General features: G+C 46.1%; 1 protein-coding gene across 2 annotated transcripts in view; it reads right to left on the bottom strand.

Moving 5' to 3' along the window:
* PIK3C3 (phosphatidylinositol 3-kinase catalytic subunit type 3) overlaps positions 1–22151 on the bottom strand; it is a 1987152-nt gene that overhangs the window by 1502189 nt on the left and 462812 nt on the right. For both annotated transcript variants that reach the window (XM_069626883.1, XM_069626882.1), the window contains exon 6: positions 16755–16850. In XM_069626883.1, coding sequence (XP_069482984.1) covers positions 16755–16850 — 96 coding nt within the window. The remainder of the gene's footprint in view (positions 1–16754; positions 16851–22151) is intronic.

The following is a 22151-nucleotide window of genomic DNA, read 5'->3' as shown; positions in this document are numbered from 1 at the left end:
TACCGGACATGGAAGATCCAAGGGGTGAAAGGCGACCATCCATGACACCAAGGAACAGCGCCCAGAAGAGGGGGACCCAGAGGTGAAGCATCCTCACACTTAGTAAAAGAAGGAAACAAACTTTCATTTTATTGAAAGAACCTTTGTTTGGTTATTTGAACACATCAGGCCCTCGAAGGCAAGAGACTTTTAAGCAAATGAGACTTGGCCATCGACGGTCCTGATAGGTGCGAGTGGAACTGTTGACTTGTGCTGTAGAAGCTCAAGTATGTGTGCTGTGCTCCAAGATTCCACCTTATCCTGTGCTCAAAACGTGGGAAAGGAAGACCCAGGCTAACACATCCTGACCTTATTTATGAACACTTCTTTCTTTTCTTAAGATCTATCCCACACCCTTTTGTATTAGTTGTAAGGATTGGCAATAGGTTTTTTAGTATAGGTCTCCTTTTATTTGACGCAATGCCATAAAGACTGGCTTATTTTCTTTTGATGGTCGATGCTTGTTCCCATCTTAAATTTAGTTTTAGATTAGGTGTTTTTCCAACCAGCATACTGTTTAGTAAACACCCTTGAACTGTGAAAACTTGCGTCTGTCTTTACTGTTGTCACCATGAGGTCCTCACAATTCCCAAAAGAGACCGAATTTCAGCTGCCTGAAGAAAGGCCACTAGCTCACTATTTGGAAGGAAACTATTATTTTTAAAACGTTGTTAACACCGATGTCTGAGCAACACTGCCCCGCAATAACTTGCCCAAAAAATTGAAAAAAGATTGGAGTCAAACAGACCGGTAAGGTCCTACCATGCTCATCGTCTGGCCCTTCCAAAAGTGTAAAGAGCTAAAGGAGGGGTTGGGGGGACTAGATTCCCTATGGTAGCAATGAACCATTGCAACACCCTCCTCCCTGCTCTAAGAGCCAAAGACTCTTACTGGTTCTTACGGAAGGCCTTTAAACCCTGGCTATTTGCCTAGCTGGTCCTCCCCTCGGACTTTCTGTGAACTATTACTCTTTGTCTTAATATATAGCATTGCCTTGTTCTATGTATGTCCATGGAGGGATAACTATCTGCCTGTTAAGCTTATGTACCATGTAACTGGTTTGCAACAGCACCCTGATGCCTCAGGGTTTAGGCGTTTTACAAATGAAAGCAAGAAAGAGATGTTAAAGGAATATATAAAACCGATGTATTCCAGGGAGGGTGGCTGCTCCATGCGCTTTCTGGACTCCGGGATCAGGGTGTGTTCGTGCCGCCGTGTCCTGTTGAAATCTGCTTTGCTGCTTTTCTGACTGCTATTAAAAACGCTTACCAACCCTCAGTCTATGGGATTATTGCTGGATGGAGGTGAATTTCCCTTGCACATAGGAAGGAGAAATTCGAGTCTTGGGTCCTGTATTTTTTCATCACATCTATGTTTATTAGGAGAGTTCAGTGGGTCATAGTAAGTCACCATAATTGGCTCTAAAAAGCCTGGTATCAAGAGGATAGGTGGCTCCTCCTTCTACAAAGCTTTTAAAAATATAGCTGTCTTCTCCTAAGGCTGAGACCTGGGTTTTCAGCTTTAATGCAGTCTCCCTCAGAATTTCTGTTACACTAAGGAGGTTGTCTTTTGCTGAAACTCTCTTTGGGGGAGGCATGGGAAGAGTGTCAGTGGTCGTAGGTGCAGGTGAGTTCTGAGGTACAGCAGTCTTAGATGGAGGTAGTGTATGGGTGGGTTTGACCGTATGTTTTTTGATTGCGGCAAACTGCCTGCAATTTATCTGCTCGGGTCCAATTTAAATGCACATGCATTTTATTTATTCTGTCCCCGCCTCCACTTTTAAGGAAGCAGGGGACCCTCGCAACCCCCTCTCTCCAAGGTTAGTATTTTGCAATATATGCAACCAAATTGCCCCGAAGGCCAAATCACCCATGCAAAATTCAATCAAATTGGTCATTAGGTCAATTGGTTTAGATCAAATAGGCTAATACTGGTATAGGCAGAGAAAACGATTTAGAAGAGAGTGTCTTAGTATTTCTGTGCTTGTCCTCATATTTCTGAATACACTGGAGGCTTCTGAATGTCTGAAGTAGTTAGTCTACTGTTGCAAAATAAAAAAATAAGGGTCTTGAAGAATATTTTGATGCCAAGGAAGATAACATTGTGGTGGCTGCCAGTGACGCAATCGGCAGCGTGTGGATTAACATATGTTGTGTCGACATTGAAGGTGGTGCTACCGGCATTGGGAGTTGCAGCCATTGACGTTGAAGGGGAACATACAGGTGGTCGCAATGAAAAGGAGAAGCCTCACACGCCCGGTAGCATCAGAGGAGGGCTTTTCAGTGCCCCCTTGCATAGATTTGCTCTTTGGATTGCACCCTCTTCCGACTTAACCTTAGATCTGGCTAACTCCTGATGTGCTCTAAAGCCTTATACCCTTCTCTGTCCATAAGCTTGCAATAAGACATTTTATGGACTGTAGGATTATCACAGAGACGAGCAATACACAGTTTGTGGTCATCTTTTTTAGATTTCTTTCTCCCACAGGAGGCACATTTGACAAAAGGGAAATATAGGCTGAAATCAGAAGAAAAGCGGAGCAGAATAGTGTTAGTAAGAATGTGATGCAGCTTAAAGGAGGCCAACTCATTGCAGCTCTTTCCCCACATTTTTCATGGGTTTTTGTTGGGGGAGAAGACCCTAAAACCCCCCCATTCTACACCCTCCAGCCCAACCCCCAAAATCATTTATAAAAATATACCTTTACCTTGAACCCACTTTAAAAATGCTGCGGAAAATGTGGCCAAACAACTGCAATGAGTTGGCCCCTACTGGATAGGTGGGTAGCGTTAATAAGACACCTACCTTCACAAAAAGCACTCTACTTGGGTAGCTAACACAAAAAAGATGCACAGTGCATGTAGAATCTTGTAAACACAACATTTTAATATCAAAAAAGCTTCAAAGTTGGTCTTCCCTGGTCTATCCTCACAATGACGGAAAAAAGACCTGGCTGTAACTACCAACGGAATGCATTATGGGAGTCAGGAACTGTTCCGTGTTATTTCCTGACATAAATGATTGTAACAGTCTATCTAGTCATTGTTTCTCTATGGCTGTAGTTTCTATGAGTTAGCTATATAGGGTATCACTCTGATGTTTCCTGTTTCTACAAGAGGCAGTGTCAAAGCAAAAATTGCCACATGAAGACATATGGATTAAAAAATGTACAGAAAACACTTCTGTAAAGCACACAATAAGGAGTAGTTCATGCAAAATATATTGAACAATGTTCTTTAAATAAAGGTTGTTCCAAGTTATAACCACAAAATATTACATATAAGTGAGAGTACATTTTCAGAATTCTAGCATTTAACAGTAATTTGATATGTACTTAAATTGATACTTTGCTCAGAATATGCTATGGATTGCATTGGTTGCTTTAATGCTGATTCTGAGTAAAGTTGGCATTGTACTGCTTGAGGCACGGAATAGACGCCATCAACCCTCATTTAATGGAAAGAGCGCTTCGGGCGTGTCCCAAAATGTATTACAAAATAGTATCATCATGCATTACCCTCCATTTTATTCTATCTTAAAATAGCAAATGATAAACAATAGACAGAAGGTACTACTGCACTCCTAGAACAGTCTACTTTCCAACATTCTAGTAGGAGTTCCATTCCCCGTAGGACGATACCTAATCCTTTTGTCCAGCACAAAAACATTGTTCTTTATACAAATGCTCTGCAGCATGCACGGTCACAGCCACAGCCACATACCTCCAGGCCCTGGTCTCGACCTCATCTGTCATTCCAGTCACCCAGGTCATACCTAACTAATGCCTGCGTTTCAGGAAGGAAGGTGGGAGGGCACGTGGAGTAAAGGGGAGTACAGTAGTCACTATGGGTAGCAGCTTGTACGTACTCCTATTTCCCGTCTCCAGAGTGCGGTTAGACCTAACACTAGACTAGATAGAGAGATCATGCAATGCAGCCTAATCAAACCACGCATCAACTTAAGAAGTGATGTTCATCCAGTAAAGGTGCGTATGAAAGGCCACTGATGCCACCTTGGCTCACACTGAGAGTATGTGTAATGCGTAGCCCTTTGGGGGTGAGGGCCAGTGGATCTATAGTGAGTAACAAAGGTTTGCAGGGAACAATCCACCAGGCAATGGTAGCTTTGGAAGCCTTCCCTAAGACAGGCCCCTTTATGTGATAAAGATCCTGTACGGGCAATGTTTGTCCTTGGTTCTTTTTAGGTAGAACTACAGTGCTCTTCTAATATTTAGATCACCCTGACACAATTCTTGACTGAGGTGGAAACTAATGAGACTTTAAGAATAATTGAAAGTAGAGTGAGCAGAACCAACAGACACTGAAAGGTCTGGAAACTTCACCATGAAGGTGGTCTTCCAAAAAAACAATCTAAGGTCCACGATAACCATGAGCTCGAAGTGCTTATGGGCCAGAGTCAAGAGAACAATGTTCAAATCCCAGTAGAGAGCTGGACCCCTTGAAGTGTGTTTTGACTGCCGAATCCAAGAAGGAGAATGGAATCTTCTGTGTATTTCTGTAGGGCCATGGAGCCAAAGAACAAGTTACTTACCCCTGGTAACGTACTTTCTACTGGATGTTCCTCCAACGTATTCCTCATCTTTGACATGTGATGTCCCGCTACAGCTGCTTTGGAAAACTTTTTCCTCAGAGGGCGCTGTGAGATCATATATAGCACGCGCAACACCCGTTGGCCTCAGATCCGTTTTTCCGCCTTCTCATGCAGCAGAGATGCCCATAAATATGGGCATGACAGTACTCGACCTTGGTGGAGCGGAATCTGTAATAGCATGCGAAATTCTACAGAGAGGTAGGATGGGAGGACGATGAGGAATACATTGGAGGAACATCCAGTCGAAAGAATGTTACCAGGGGTAAGTAACTTGTTCTTCGAATGGATTGTGCCCACCAACGTATTCCTCATCTTTGACACACTCCCAAAGCAGTGTTTATAATTGTAGGAGGGAGTAGAATTCTACATATTACACCTTTTCCAGGGAAGAGAAAAGTACTGCCTTGCCAAAAGCAAGATCTTGAGAATGGGAAGCATCCAGTACATAATATTTTGTGAACGTGTGTATTGTTGACCACATTGCAGCGTCACAAATATTCCTAATAGGAACTCCTCTTTGCAGGGCTGTAGATGTGGTCATGCCACTGGTGGAATGAGCTTGCAAGCCTTCAGGAGGGTCTTTCCCTGCAAGCCTGTAGCACTCCGAAATTACTGCCAAAAGTATCCACCTAGATAAGGTCTGTTCGGTAACAGCCTGACCTAGTTTCTGTCCTGTACTCCCTATGAAAAACTGTTTGTCAAACTGTATTTTGGATGTTCTTGAAATGTAAAAGCTTAATGCTCTACTGGGATCCCACCTATGAAGTATTTCTTCCCCCTTAACAGGGCAAGGTGGAGGGTAGAAGGAAGGCAGGACAATTCTCTGGTTCAAATGAAAATCTGAAATGATTTTCAGTAAGAATGAAGGTTTGACCTTCAAGACAATCTTGCCCTTGTAGAAGACTGTAAAGGTTGGCTTTACTGACAGTGCCTGTATCTCGCTCACTCTGCATGCTGATGTGAGGGTAACCAATAAAAGTGTTTTAAAGTTTAACAACCTTAGAGGACACTTGTGCAAGGGGTCAAAGGTGCACACATTAAGAATTTTAAAACCAAATTTAGGTCCCAAACCGGAACCTGGAAGGGAGATGGAGGATACACATTAGTGAGTCCTTTTAGAAACTGAGTCACTAGAGGGATTTTGAAATAAGAACATTCCTCTGACGAGCGCTTAAAAATGGATAGCGCTGCCAGATAGCCTTTAATGGTACCAATCTGGAGCCCCAAATTGGCTAATGATAGAAGAAAGGACAGTACATCCGGTGATATACACAGCAAAGGATCCACATTCTTTTCCTTGCACCAGTTGCAAAACTTGTTCCAACGGCAACAGTACAAAGATTTTGTTTTCTGGTCTTCTAGCCGAAAAGCAACACCTCCAGAACGTCATCTGGGAGGTCCCAATCCTTGTATCTCAACCTTTCAGAAACCAAGCATGAAGGTTGAGAATATTGACCTCTGGATGGAGAACCCCGAACCTCCTCTTGTGAGAGAAGATCCTCTCTCTGGGGAAGACGTATCGGAGGACAGACGGACATGTCTAGAAGGTCCAGGTACCACGTCCATCTAGTCCTATCCGGGGCAATTCCCGAACTTTCCCAACCTTCTAATCACGTGAGGAATGACGGGGATGGCAGGAAACGTGCACAAGAGTGGAAACTCCCAGTCTACCTAGAGCTCCCCTTCAGGGAAATTCCCTGGAGCAATACACTTTCCACTTCCGGTTGACACTGGTTGCAAACAGATCCACTTGAGGGGTTCCCCAAAGGGTGAATATCTCTTGAAGGACTTCCTGAGCTAGTTCCTGATCGTGAGAGACTGTGCTCTGCCTGCTCAGGGCGTCCGCCACTCTGTTCTCTCCGCTAGGTGAACAGCCGATAGAGATAATCCTTCTTGAATTGCCCAGTACCAAAGGTGCATTACCTCTCTGCACAGTGGTAGTGACCCTACACTGCCTCTCTTGTTGAGGTAATACATAGCCACAGTGTTGTCTGTCATTATCAAGACGTTCTTTCCCCATACAGAGGGCAGGAAGGCCTTCAGAGTTAGTCCGATTGCCCTCAGCTCCAAAAGCTTGATATGTAGTTTGGACTCCGATGGAGACCAACGACCGCTGACTATCGTTGGCATGGGACCCCCACCCCGTGAGTGAGGCGTCCGTCACTACTATAATCTCCAGCCATGGCTGCCAAAATGGTTCTCCCTTCAGGAATATTTGCCTCGCAGGCCCTCCACAGAAGATCCTGTGAGGCTGGAATCTCATGTTTGTCCGACATCTTTCCTGAGAATTGGGACTATTGTGTTCTTAGAGCCCATTGAAAGGATCTCATTCTCAGGTGGGCTTCTGGCACCAGAAAAATGCAGGATAGCTTGAGGCCGAGCAACATCAAGAAATCAAAGGCTGGAAGATTCTGGGCATTCTGAAATTTGGATACCATCTGAAGAATTCTTGAGCCCTCACTGTGGGAGGCAAGCTCTTTCACAAAGACGTGTCTAACACAGCCCGATGTATTGGAGTTGTTGGGAAGATGTTATATGGGACTTCTTGTAATTTCGGGAGAATCCCAATCTGTGAAGGGAGTGGCAGGTGACTGAAATTATCCAGGGCTTGTTCGGGACATCGCGCCCTGATCAGCCAATCGTACAGATGGGGTAGACGTGAATTCCTCCTCTCCTGAGATTCGCTGCTACTACCGCCATCAGTTTGGTGAAAACCCTCGGGCGGAGGTTAGCCCGAAAGGCAGAACTCGAAACTGATAATGATAACTGGCAACTGCAAACCTCAAGTATTTTCTGTGCTTGAGATGTATTGGCACATGAAAATAAGCATCCTGAAGGTCTAATGACACCAACCAATCCTGGAGTTGGAGAGCCTGGAGGATTTGAGAAAGTGTGACCATCTTCAATTTGTCCTTCCGGAGGAACTTGTTAAAGTATCTCAAGTCCAAGACGGGTCTCAATCCTATGTCCTTTTTGAGGATCAAAAAATATGGGGAGTACCATCCCTTCTCCGCTACAGGTACCGGTTCTATAGCACCTTTCTCTAGCAGGGTTAAAACGTCCTGCACAAGGAGCGGATCCGGAACCATCAAAGAGCAGCTTCCCTGTGGATTGCTTTGAGGTCTTATAAAAGGAAGGCAGTAACCATGGACTATGGTTTCCAGAGCCCAAGCATCCGAAGTTATGGCTCACCATTCTTCAAAATTGTGAGACAGTCTGCCCCCCACTGGTGAACTGTGATTCAGGACCACAAAGTGGTTTTGAGGCGGTTGTTGCAGAGGCCGATGGTAAAGAGGCTGCTGCAACAACCTTGGCATGGCTTGGCACCTCTATCTCATCCACCACAAGGACATTTTCTCTGGCATCTTTGACTGGCCATTCCTCTTGCCCATCCAACTGAGGAGTAGTAGCGAAAAGATCTAATCCTTCAAGGTTGTTCACTAGTACGAAAAGGCTGAGGTTGCCTAACAGCGGCACCTAAAGACTTGGCCGCCGCCTTAGAGGTCTGCAACTTCTCAAGGCTCTCGTCAGGCTTGCTGCCAAAAAGATGATACCCGTAATTAATAATAGCTAAGATGACGTCCCTCTCTTTCCCCTCGGGGACATGCTCTGCCGCCATAGATATGCAATCCCACAGAGTGTAGGAATTTTTTTTTGACAGGGCACAGGTGGAGTTGGCCGATTTCAGAGCCATGCTCCCCGCTGAAAATACTTTTTTTGACCATCCATCTACACGCTTGTCGTCCCCATCAGGAGGGATGGCAGGGTATGCTGCTTGCTTCGACGTTGCTGTAGCTGCCTGCACCACCAGACTCTCCGGAGTGGGGTGTTTCGACAGATAGTCGAGGTCACTACTGGAGGGGCAGTATTTTCGTGTCCGAGTATTATTAACTGTAGGATTGGTATCTGGAGTTTCCTCAATTTCCAGCCACCCTTTTTTGTAAAGCCATGTGGAATGGCAATACCGGGTCAGTTTGGGGACGTTGTTCCAAAATATCGGTTAAATCGTCCTGTTCATAAGGGAGTGGTGGTCTGCTCTACCCTAGGTACTCTACAACTATGGACAAGAGTTATCTGTATGTAGCGTTGGCATGTTCACCAGTCTCTGGTCTACCGAACTCTAGCTCGGGTGAAGTATCAACTCTACTCGCCGACTGTAAATTGTCATATAGATCTTTAATCCTGGACTCCTCTGAAATCAGACACTCAGGAGCATTCGGAGTTCCATATTGCAGTCCAAAAGGAGCATCCTCCCCATCAGAGTGTTCTTCATCTTCATAGATTGAAGAGAGTGATTTGAAAAATTCCTTTCTGGGTAAAGAAGTATAGACATTTTGAGATGGAGTCAGTGTAGGCTTCGATGGTGTCGAAGGCTTCATTGGCCCCGGATGAGCAAAGGTACCTGGCTTCGATGGAACAGCCAGTGTATGCAGCAGAGCTGTCTTGGAAGTTGTCGATGACACAGTCATGGACTAAGGTTTAGCAGCCGTCGAGGATACCATTAGCGTCGACGGTTTTGATGACGTTGAGGGTCTCGATGGTGTAGAGGACCTCAATCTTGATCTTTCTTTGTGCTTTTCATCGAAAGAGAGCCTCAAAGGCTCTCGATGTTTGTCAGGCTGTTTTCCCAGGCTCGAGGGCGCGTATGATTTTGACCGAGACCTATCCTTACCGGCTTGCTTGGAAGGCTCGGTAGGAGCATGAGCCGGTTTCTCAAAAAATGTTAACATTTCCTCTCTGAAAACTTCCCATTCTGCTGAGGTAGATTTTTTGTGGGACATGCAACCATTATGGCTGAATCCGCGGAGGAAGAAGATCGCTTCACCTACTTTCTATGAGGCGAGTCTCCTATCGACTCGTCGGCCGAAGGCTTAGCAGGTCGGGGCTTAGGGGATTTGGGTAATAGTCCTACCTAGAGTTTCCCCTTTCACTCCCTCAAGCCCTTTCCTGTTATGGATTGACATTTTGAACAATTGGCCGTGTCAAGGTCCTCGCCAAGGCACCACAAGCAGACATGGTGCAGGTCGGTAAAGGACTCATGGACCTGCAGTCCCGGCATTTTTTGAAACCGGTTTTCGGTGTTGATGGCGCTGAGGATGAAGACATCTCGAAAGTTTTTTTGAAGAATTTTTCTCGAAAACAAGTCGTTGGATGATGAGGCGCGCCGATTCTCGTTACACGAAGCAATAACGGTCATGGAAAAACGGAACTGAGGCCAACCGGCGTCACGTGTGCTATATATGATCTCCGATGACGTCAACCTCGACTGAGACCTTCGAGGGACATCGACTCAACGCTATCGACGCACAGCGCCCTTTGCCGAAAAAGTTATACAAAACAGCTGAAGCTGGACATTGCATGTCAAAGATGAGGAGTATGCTCGAGGACACAATCCATTCGAAAGGAAAGTCAATCTGGAAGCCCATGTTGGCAAGACCTATGAAGAAGAATAAAACGTTGCTCTAGGTGTAGGGCAATGCACTTATCTGGGGCTGAAAAGCACCAATGACAAAGGCTGGTGAACTTGCTCTTTTACTGGGCTCTAGCAGAACCCTTCCTTGTCACCTTTATGATATTCGGATCTTCCACCAGGAGCCCAAAATAGCACTGGATGAGCTGCTGATGAACCAACCTGTCAAGCTCAGGAAGAAAGGAGAAGGGTGAAGGCTCCTTCTCCACTTCTCAAACAGTTCAATTTCTTAGGCAGTTACACTGGAGTGCTGAAAGCTATTCAACAAGTCCTAAAAATCTGAATCTGGCAGGCAACCAAGGAGCTATCATCATCATGGAACACAAGGTCATGGCCAGCTCTGTGGGTGAGAGGAAATGAGGGAAGAGTCTGATAGAAAATTCCCTCCCAGGAGATCCTAGACCTTTGTCCAAAAATGCCTAATGGAAAACTCCCATGTCTGAAAAATTGGATGAATGACCTCTGAGTGCATCCACATTGAGTTTTCCCAGTAGATGGAGAACCTAAAGGTGGATGTTGTGTGAAAGCACCCACTGCCAGAGGTCCACCGCCAGATGGAAGCTGGTGAGACTAGGTTCTGCTCTTTGTTTATGGAGAACATGGAAGTGCTGTTGTCGGTGATGACCAACACCAACTTCACACTATGTTTAGGAGACAAACTCTTGGGGTCTTGAAGAAAGCCTTCACCTTCAGCATACTGATGTGCAGAGTCGCCTTTTTGGGGGATACGAGATCGTAGAATTGAATATTGACCATTGTAGGCCAAAATCCAAAGCGGGAACCTTCATCGAAGCAAGCAACTGATCAAGAAGAGTAACAGCTACCCACTAGGTTTGGGTCCTGACTACAGCAGAGGATGGCCAAACTCCAATTTTGTGAGATAGAAATATACATTGATGGAAGCTAAATAACTACATTCCAGCAGCTCAGCATCAAGATCCTAAAGTGATCCATTAGCTGCAGGAAAACAATCTGTCAGAGTAAGGTTTAAATGAAATCTTTGTAGAAGGTCGCCGTAGTCTCTCACCTCCGGTGGCCCAGTGGAAACTGTAGCGATGAGACCATATGGCCATATGTATTCTTCAGATTAACAGAAAAGATCCATGTGCCCCCTCCACCCATCTGGGAAAGGGTAGAACAGAACTGCTCTGGGGTGTATATATTGAAGGGAGAGCTTGAGCTGGGAACATCTGCCTTGAAAACCTTACAATGAGTTTATACAAAATTCGTGGCACTTTTGGGTGGAAGGCCTTGGCCGTTTAGGCACTTTTTTGTGATATGGTCATTGGCAGATGCGTGAGACACGTCCATCCGGTCAAATGGCAGAACCGGGATATTTCACTGGAAAGCTGGGTCAAATAGAAGGGCCTACATCCAGGACATATGTTTATTAAAACATTTTTAATTTTACTTCAGCACACATCCAGGACAGCTATATGCTTCTTGTAACATGTCACAAGCTACTTTGTCAGTACAATACACCACAGACTCCATCAGATATTGAGTCGCCCGTTTCCGCCAGAACATATCTAAATTGTTCCTGCCTTCCTACAGGAAAGAACTGCTTCAACTCCGGCAAGCTCCCTTCACAGTTTTTGCTTCACGGAGGCTACCAAAGCATTATAGTTGGTCTGCTGTATTGTACATGCGAGGAGGAATTCTGGTAGACATGCATACTAAAACCATCCAGAAGCTTGTCCTCATTGCCCAGAGTGGACTAAATCGCCACAATGCCCCCGGGCTGTCTGTGGGCTATTTAAATGTAAAAAATAAATAATAATAAAATAAATATGCTGCTGCAAAAAGAGCAGTCTTAAAATATTGGGTGGTGGCTGCGCCACTGAAGAATGAGGCTGGGTTTTTGGACCTAGGCACCCACATTTTCTGAGAGTTGGGGTCTTTAGCACACATGGTTTCAGTTGTATTCTGTACGATGTGGAGATGCATGTTTTGGGTGTGTGTAATTGAGTAGCGTTTATTGAGAGGTATGCAGGGTGAGTGTGCCATGCCTGTGCGGACACGCTTATGTTTCATTGTGACGGCGTGCTTGCTTGACGAACCATTGCTGAGAGACTGACAGCAGGTTGTAAAAGTCTTGCGGAGCTAATCATGGAGGATAGACTGGAATGCATTCAGTGGGGGTGGAAGTGTGCCCGCCCAACCCCCGAACTCCCTCTGGAGACTCCTCAGGTGCCCCAGCATTCCTGTCAGGGGTGAGTAATAATTCATCCAGGAGATGGACTGAGATTTTTAGATGTACAAGGGAAGAGCCAGGTTGAGCGCCTTCCGGAAGTAAACCACGTGTCTATTTCAGTTCACTCAGCTTATGCAATGCATGTATTTCTATCAAATCATAATGTTAAGAGAAGGGACTGGCGGTACCAGAAGATGTAGCCCATGGTTGTAATCAATTTCTCAATCAGTCTGGAACACGTGAGACAGAAATTGAGGAGAACCTGAGGCCCAAACACTAAGCTAGTCTGGCATTCCGAGTGAATACCATAGTAGCATTGCTTTAATCAGCAGTAAAACTACCCACCAATGACTAAGCTAATCCCACTCTGCAGTAGTGACCAGCAGTTCACATAATCTGATCCTTCTAACTATCCCAACTCCCCTGACAATTTGTCATGGTACTCATTCTCTCAACTGACAACTACGGGTTGCTGCTAGGGACCTAGCCACTCTCTACCCACCATTGTGCTGGCTAAAAATGCACACGTGCTATTTTAAACTACTTTCTTCACCTCTTCCATACTACATTTCAACCCCACACCGCTTCAAGGCCATACCAATGGCAGTAGAGGCTATACAAATGCCATATGAACATAAAATAACATACAGCCTCTGGCTGATTACGGAGGTGGTGGGCAGCTTCTGTCAAACTTTAGGGCCTCCGCCAGGAACCCTTTTCGCGATGGGATGCCAGAATTCTGAGCAACCCAGCAGCATAGATGATGGAAATGAGTCCAGGATCAGCTTGGGTGATTCTGAGAAAGTAATCTCTAGACATTTCAAAAGAGCTACCATGAAATTATGAAAGGTTTTAGTTCAAGTGGGAACATCTACCTCAGGATAATCCTGGCTGGAGCCCACAAAATCTGCATTGCTGCTGAAATGCTCTGCAGGAGGAGGATCCAGAGCCATAGTAAGGTTAGTTGCAAGGGAGCAAGGGGGAAAGAGGATAGAACCAAAGGTCCAGGGGGGTCCGGTGAAGTCACAGTACCTGTTCCTAAAGAGGCTGAGGGCATGGAATGAACCAACAGATAGATAGAGAAGGAACTTGCTATCAAGACATGAGTGATAGAACCTAACCTGGAGGCTGCAGTTCTGAAACCAGCTGAGACCTGAAACAGTCTTCCAAGTGAAGGGAGGACCTCCCTTACCAGCTCTCATTAAGCTCTCATCCTGCGGAGCGGAAGTGGCAGGCCCGAGCACATCCTCTGACAAACTGGCCTGCCGCCTACTCCAAAGTCTCTCCATTCACTCCAAGAAGAGGGCCAATGTCCAAGCCTGCATCTCTGGGGCCACCAATAACTCGGATGAACTTTTCAAAATCTACAAGGAATTTGCCTATCCTACTGCAGTCTCCTCCCCCTTCCCCCCCAGGCACTGGCCTCCCACTTCTCCACCAAAACTCAGGACATACTGTTCTTACTCTCCTCTACTCTACTCTACTCCTCTACCCACACCCCTCCTCTCTTGCCACCCTTGGCTCCCCTCTCAATCTCCCCCATACTATCCTCCTCCTCCTCTCCCATTGCACCAGATGAGATCTCTAAAGTAGTCTATGAAAGTCTCATCCAAACAGGTGCTTCCCTGCTCTTCCAGAACTATCAAGGGCAACATCTCCTCTGTCGCCCCTGCCTTGGCTGACTTCTGCAACCATTCCTTTTCCACTGGTTCTCTTACACAACCCCTTAAACACTCCTTTGTGCTCCTGCCATCTAAAAAAGCTATCTGTTCAGCTCCAAACTCCTCAGAGGCATTCTCCCTTTCCTCATCTTTCACCAGAAGCTCAATGTCTCCAGAGCTCTGGTTCCCTCTAAACTGGACTACTGCAACAGCCTCTTCCTCAACCTTGCCTCTTTCCTCCCTTCGCCCTCTTCAACTTGTACCGAATTGGGCTGCAAGACTTATTCCTGGCCGCAAGCCGAGGGACTGCATCTCTCCAGCCCTAACATCTCTCCGCTGGGTCCCAATGGCTGCAAGGATCCAATTCAAGACCCTCTGCATCACCCACAAAGCTTTCTGGGGCCTGGGACCCCACTACATCCAATTTTCTCGCCCCAAATACCTCCCTGCTAGAGTCCTTCGGTCCTCCCCGCTAGAGTCCTTCAGTCCTCTAGATCCAACTCTCTGCTGAGCAGATGTGTTACCAAGCAGAGTGAGGGGTAGATCTCTTTATTCAGCAGGAGGCTCCCGCTGGAGTGGCCCTCCTGCCCCTCTCAGACTTGAGCTGGATCTCCCTATGTTCCGGAAGCTTCTCAAGACTTTCCTTTTCTCCTCCTCCCGTGCTAATGTCCCCCTGCCTGCTGCGACTGGTGCCTGACCCTTTATGAGTACCAGGGACCAGGCCCTCCTCGATCAGTCCTCCCCAGCACCCCTAACAGACACTTGCCCTTGGGCACCCTTCCCTGACTAGCCTGAATTTCTGGTCCAGCCCGCCCTCGCACTAGCTGGCCCTCATCCCTTATTTTTAACTACATGAAATGGTACAAATGCCACACGGCCTAGTAGAACCGTTTATTGGTGTTTTTGTTGTTGTTGTTCTCTCCTCTATCCCCTGCCTTTGACTGCCTTGTGGCACCTTGAAACACTTGTGTATAGGCGCCATACAAATGTCCAATAAATAAATCAAAATAAAAGGACCATATTGAAAATGTGGGTGGCAGGTTAAAGGTTGGTGCTAGCGACATAGACAGGTATTGCTGACCTCTCCACTCTTGTTGGAAAGTGATGTCTGTCCAGCACTACACTGGGGTTAACTGAAGAGTGTTGTTCTCTTTTCTCCATAACCATGGCCATACATGTGATATGGGTGCGAAATGAAGGACAAAGAATCCCTCTCTGCAGCCCTAACTGCCACACTGCCACTTTGCAAAGGCAGTCATGCATAGCATGCCTGAAGTGGGCACTTGCTGTCCTTCTATGGGGGAAAAAAAGGTAGTAGTTAATCTTGATTCCGTAATTGGAATGTCAACACACGTGTAGGTAATAGGTCAAAATCCCTTAGGGGTGAGGTTGCCAAATCTTAGCCCCAGCTGGCCTAAGGTGCCATGTTAGACCTAGTCCGGTGATGCTCAAGACTGATTCTAATATTAGCCACTGAGGGGAATTCTCTGGAACAAGCTCGGTATGAGCTCCAGAAAACTCACATCTTAGCCCAGGAGAGGGCTCCCTTAAGCTTAGCCTGGCAGCGTGCAACCTGCATGAACCACAATGGACTAGTGACCTCCCCAGAAGATGGTGGGGATGATAAAGACTCATGAAGTATTATTGGAGATGCTGTGGAGGAAGGTGGGCAAAAAATCACCCTCCCAGTGCTACAGTCAAATGCCCTCACAGGACGTATGCCAGAACAGAGGCAGCAGTATTACTGGACCAAGCATTCTAGGCTCAAGGAGTGAGGGTCCACAGCTGTACCCTGCCGCTCACAGCAAGACGGAAAATCATACAAATCTAGCAGAGGCATAATGGCTGATGCCCCGATCGGAGGTCCCGGAGGGAAAATGAAGCAATTGGAGTTAATAAGGGTGAAAACGGAGGAAAAAAGATATGCGTGCCAGAGCTCTTCAAGTCCCATTTCCCATTATGGCTGAGAGCATGTGGAAAAAGCGCTGGATTGAGGGAAGGGCATGGCTGTTACTGTGCACCTGTCAGGCAGCGTATTAATGTCAATCGGGGAAAAATGCAGAGCTGGACAAAATAGCTACAGTCTGTCCTCTTGGAATGGTACTTCCGAGATATATGGATGCAAGGGCATAGTACATAGGAGTACCAATGTTCTGCAGTTTGCTATATGTACATGATCATCCTGCCAAAAAGGCTGCTTTATTTCTTTTTTTTTTCAAGGAAAGTTTATTTCTTTTTTCAACACATTTAACACTTCAAACTTATCCATTCAGCAGTGTCACTTAGCAATACACATCAGATCTGTTTACAGGTGTGTTACCTTTCTGAGCATCCTATTAATCAATAATTAGGAATATGAAAAAAAGTAAATGTGATTATATTTCTGTATAGTACATTGGTTAACTGTGACATCAGGGGTGGACTGGGAGCCAAAAGAGGCCATTGAAATAACTTTCAAAGAAGCCCTATATTACACATTTTCCCGTCTTTTTCTACGAGAAGATTAGGAAATAAAATGGGTTACCACACAGACGTGGTCCAAGGTGTAGAAGCCTACCAGCCAGTCCACCCCTCTCTAACATAAAGCTTGTAGAGATTTCTGAATCTGCCAGCTGATTGTGAAAATAACATTCATATAGATGTTGCAAGTGCAGATTGTAGCTAGGGAACTGCCTTAAGCAAATGCCTAAAACAGTATCCTTTCTTGAGACTACTTTTTACAGAGAACATGGTTTAACAACATATTAAAAAGCAAGACTTTTTCCATTAAGTTTCATACCTTCTCGTAGTACACAATTCCATATTCTTTATCATCATTTGTGACACATGGAAACTCAACCATCAAGTACATGAAATTAGAACTCCGCTTCTCGCTCTACAAAAAGATAAGACAAGTTACTGTGCCATTAACAAAAATGTCAATGATTAACATTGAAGCAGTCAATCAGAATTAGTTTTACTTAGAAAAAATACAAAGTTACTCACCGTAGTGACTACGTTACTCCTAGTCCATGGTCCCCTTTCCTCCATACTTGTAGGACATTATGTCCTTCGGGACGGGACCGGAGCACTTTCGTTAAAAAGCATCAACACATATTTTGTCCTTTTATTTTTACGCGGGGCACTGCACGCGGCCGTGACCTTGTCCTCCTGAGCTCTGCCCGCGCATCGCCCTTCAGTCCTTTTCTATCGCCAGGTCTGAAACCATTTAAGCAATAATAGAGGATACTTTTTAGAGGGGACGGCAGGCAGGCGGGCGGTCGTATGGAGGGAAGGGGACTATGGACTAGGAGTAAGGTAGTCACTCTCTGTGAGTATCTTTGTTATACTCTTACGTCCCATCCCGCCCCCTTTCCTCCATACTTGTGGGAGATTCCCAAGCACACCTCACAGGTAATATGGGAGGATGGAAAACCCCTTTTCTGGAATACGTTCTTAAGAACAGCCTGGCCGAATTGGGCATCGGCCCTGGAACACAGGTCCAAGCAGTAATGCTTATAAAAATCTAATGGGGAAGCCCACGTAGCTGCCTTGGTGATGGTTTCCCGAGGGACATACTTTCGGAAGGCAACAGCAGCCGCTTTGCCACGTACAAGTTGAGCATGCATGCCTTTCGTAGGTTGAATGCTTGTTTAAATCCAGGAGGTAATCCATGGGAGATAGTTGCTTTGGAAGCCAGTTTCCCCTTCGGGTCTCCGAATGTGAAAGAGAGTTGTGAGGAGCCCCTGAGTTAACTTGTTCTATCAAGGTAAAACTTCAAGGCTCACCTGATGTTTAAGTTGTGCATCAGATGCCGGGTTAGGAAAAAATACAGGTAAGGAGATAGATTAATTCAGATGAAAATGGGTAACCGCCTTAGGCAGGAAGGAAGCACGAGTGCAAAGCACAACCTTGTCCTTGTGGAAAGTGAGGAACGGGTGCTCCACAGAAAGAGCCTGAAGCTCCCTTACTCACCTCGCCGATGTCACTGCGGTCAGAAAGGTGACTTCCCGAGAAAGTAATTTCAGATTAGTAGTAGCCATGGGTTCAAACGGTTTATGGCATAACGCGGTGAGGACCACATTCAAATACCATTTGGGGTGAGGGGTGCGCACCGACTGGAAGCGGTGAAGAAGACCTGCAAAATGTCTTTTAATGACCGGGTTAGTCAATGAAAAAGAACATCTGTCCGTGGACAGGTAGGCCGCAATAGCCGATAAGGAAGTTATACAAGACAGAACATGAATGCCTGTAGCTGCAAGTTGACACACGAAAGATAGAACAGTGTCAACCGTAGCATGCCTGGGGTCAGGCTGTTTAGCTAAGCACCAGTGGCAAAAACTGAGCAATTTGCTCCTATATTGAGCCCTAATGGAAGGTTTTCTGGCAGCTTGGATAATACGCATATTGTACTCAGACAGATTTAACTGTGCGAAGGATTTGAATTCAGGCACCAGACCGCCAAGTTGAACGATTGTGGGGAGGGGTACCACAACTGGTGATCTTTCTGGTGAAGAAGGTTGGGAATCAGCGGCAATCTGATCAGAAGAAGAATCGACAGAAGCTGAAGTTTCGAGAACCAGAATCTGGCTGGCCACCAAGGATCTATGAAGTGCAATTCAATGTGCTCCTGAGCTTACAGAGCGACCGATGAATCAGAGGCAATGGAGGAAAAGCATAAACTCTCATGTTGTGCAACAGGATCTCGGCACGTCTCTAAGCCAGGCCGGCTCTGGATGCATAAAGAGGAAGTTTCCTGTTTATAAGAGACGCAAAGAGGTCCACTTCTGGAGTGCCCCTTTGGCAAAAAATGCTGGAGAGAACATTGCTGTTCAATTCCCATTCGTAACTGGCAGCCGAATGGCGGCTGAATGAGTCCGCAGTTACACTGATGTGACCCAGAATATGTACAGTCTGGAGCCAAATCTTGTGTTGAATGGCCCAGTATGGCTGGGTCCACCAGGAGCGGTGACTTGGTGCCACCCTGCTTGTTTATGTAAAACATTGTGACAGAATTGTCTGTGCGAATATGGACTACCTTGTTGGCAATCGACGGTTGAAAGACTCTGAGTGCCAGAAAAATAACCAGGAGCTCCAGTTAATTGATGTGGAACTGCCAGTCCCGAGGGGTCCACAGGTCAAATACATCAAGGTGAACCAGCGTTGCTCCCCACCCCAGAAGGGAGGAGTCTGTGGTAACCGTCACTTGTGGGCGTGGCTCCTGAAAGGAGGCCCCCTGTTAGGGAGAATTCTCATTCTATGGCTAATTTCCATTACCTATAGAGTCCCCCAGCAGCTTTGCTGGATTTGAAGGGTTGGTTTCTTTTTCCTGCTAAGAGTGAGACCTTTTCCAACTTTTAGGCATTTTTGCTATGTGTGCTCTAGGCTATTTTTGTGTTTAATGTCTATGGGATTTTCTCACCCCCATAGAAACCATCTTTACTCACATGTGTTACACAGCACCCTCAGTGCAGTGACACAGGGGTGTCGTAGCGACCCCCAAACATAGACTCCATACCCTGGGACTGACTACTGTCTCCCAGGGCATGTAAAGTCCCAATTGACTTTACTAGTCAATTTTTATGAACTAAACCAGTACAAACCATCTTACTATGGAGGTACTGGAAAGGGTTAACAGTTTTTCCCTTATGTTCATTTTCGAGAGGGTAACGTACAGTCCCTCTCTCAAAGGTTTCTGGCTGGCGGCAGTGGTTACTACCGTAAATATTTTCCCATTGTTCGAGGCTACCACTTTTTCTGACAGTCTCTAACATACCGCCGGTGTATTTTAATATTAACTTTACTCCGGTAGGTTTTTATTGACAGAACTTTAATATAACTTCTTTCTCGTGTCTTTCTCTAAACTCCTAACCCAGGTCGGGGATCCTTTGTTCGTTCTTTTGGTGGGCTTCTACCGAGAAGCCCTCCTTTCGGCGCCACTGATTCTGGGGTGGGTCATTGTGTGGGAGGGGGAGTAGGACCACTCGACAGGGTTGCTTCAGCATCCCATGTCGCACTCTATCCTGATAGGCTGGAGGGTCTCCCGACAAGATGACCGCTCCACTGTGCGAGTGGCAGCTAGGCTGTATGAATGGGGATCTTTTTGCAAAAAAGCAGGGTCCTGATGACTGGAAGGGCAAGACGTCGCCACTGGACCTAAGAAGCCGAAGAGGAAAGAAGCCAAAGACATCTGCAACGACTGAACCACTGGTGAAGCCCTGCTGCAGCGTCTCCCCACTTTTCTCCACACGTCGAGAGAAGATCTTCATCTCCAAGAGCCTTCTTTTCTTGAACTGGTGGGGCCAACCAGTTTACCAATCGCCTTCCCAGACCTGCCTTGGTCGAATCTCCTGTACTCGGAGGCCGGATAGCCAGACACCAGTCCACCCGGACCGCAATTTAAAGCAGCATACCTTTTATTCATCGGGCAGCATCACGGCTGGTTTCATCCCTGCATAGTGCAGTGACTTGAACCTTCCTCCACGACGAAAGCCTCTATTCATCTGCTGGATCACCCGAACTGAAGGAACTACCAGGAACAACCGCCACCGCTGGAGCCACTTCTTCATTTAAAGGTACATTGTTCCACCAGGCCGCCCTTCTTTGCGGTAGCACTAACGGTGTTTTAAATCCTTTACCTACCTTTTGAGTTGGCCGCCCCTCTCTATTAACATTGTCTTTCCAAATTCTGCATCCATCTTTTCAAAATCGTTAATCAAAGACTTGACAGCCATTTTGCTCCTGGGTCCTTGCCCTGTAATACTGACTCTGGCACAGGCCTACTGACTCTGGTTACATTTGTTAGACCTGCCTTCTTTAGATTGATTTTCATCTAGAACTGTGTGGTGCACCTATTTCTTACAACTACCCTTTCCTTCCCATTTTTAAACCTTGTGAAATACCATTTTGCTCAGTTTTCATTTAAGTATTGCCTATACTGATGCACTGGCTTGCTTAAACTGGTCCACAAACTTATGGGAAGTGTTGCTAGGGTGTGTAAGAAACTATTTCTAAATAACTTGTGCTTTCCCTCCCTTGTAAGGAATTAGAGTATCCCTTGTGTGTGGTTTTCACTGTGCCATTTTGCTCAGTTTTCACTCTGGTTCACTTGGTCTACCATTTAACTTGGGAGTGTGTATATTTTTCTGTTGACTTAATTTAACTTGCTTGATGACTGTAATACATGTGTTTTATTAGAAGTGTATAAAATAAGTATATAACTACTTTTTAATACAAAGCTTTGGTCAGTGTTTCCTTGTGCCATAGTACTGTATGCCTATTGTGTAAACCCTGAATACTGCTCATCTCCCTCTTGAGATAAGTCTGACTGCTCAGCCACAGCTACCAACTAAATATTTGTGGTACAGATTGATACCAAAGGGGATTTATTGCTCTCACCTGTAGTCCTAATCTTCTGTAGTGCTCCCTAAGGGAAATGCACAGGATTCTGCCGAACACCCCCAATGAAAGGTTGTTGGTCAAAGACCACCATTACAGATCCGACGCCATGCAGGAAGGAACTAGGATAATCTTGGAATCCAGGTCAGAAGCCTGGGACCAGCTGCTCCGAAGAGCTAGCGGAGTACGGCTCATCTTTAGACATGCAAGAGGTAGAGCTAGCATGCAAGACGCCATGAGACCCAGAAGTCTTTGGAACCACCAGGCCATCATGTGCGAGGACTGGAGGAAGAGCTGACACATGGTTGACAGGTCTGCAATCCTGTCCGTCGTTAGGAACACCCTGGTACTGACAGCATCCCAAGGGAAACCCAGGAGAAACAGGTCTTGAGAGACCGTCATGGACGATTTCCACCAATTCACTGACAGCTCAAGATAGAACAGGAGCTGAAGGAGAGACTGAAGATTGGCCAAGGCTGTCTGTGGGCGGCAAACACTGCACAGGAGCCAATTGTAGAGAATTGGATATACATGGATCCCCTGCAGTCTGAGGAAAGCTGTAATGACCAAAATCATGTTCGTAAAGACAAGCAGTGCTGAGCTGAGGCCAAAAGGGAGCACACAGAACTGTAAGTGTTCTTCTCCCAGGGAGAATCGCAGATATTTCCGATGCAGGCTTCATATCAGAATGTGTATGTATGCGTCCTGAAGGTCCACCACGCTGAGCCAGTTGCTCTTCTGGAGAAAGGACTTTATATGGCAAGGCGTGATCATCTTGAATTTCTCTTGGGGAAGAGAA

The sequence above is a fragment of the Ambystoma mexicanum genome, chromosome 6p (assembly GCF_040938575.1).
Source record: "Ambystoma mexicanum isolate Mex_15411 chromosome 6p, UKY_AmexF1_1, whole genome shotgun sequence".
In the NCBI taxonomy this organism is placed as follows: Eukaryota; Metazoa; Chordata; class Amphibia; order Caudata; family Ambystomatidae; genus Ambystoma; species Ambystoma mexicanum.
Note: the sequence above shows the minus strand (reverse complement) of the source record. Positions and strands in the feature narration are given on the sequence as shown.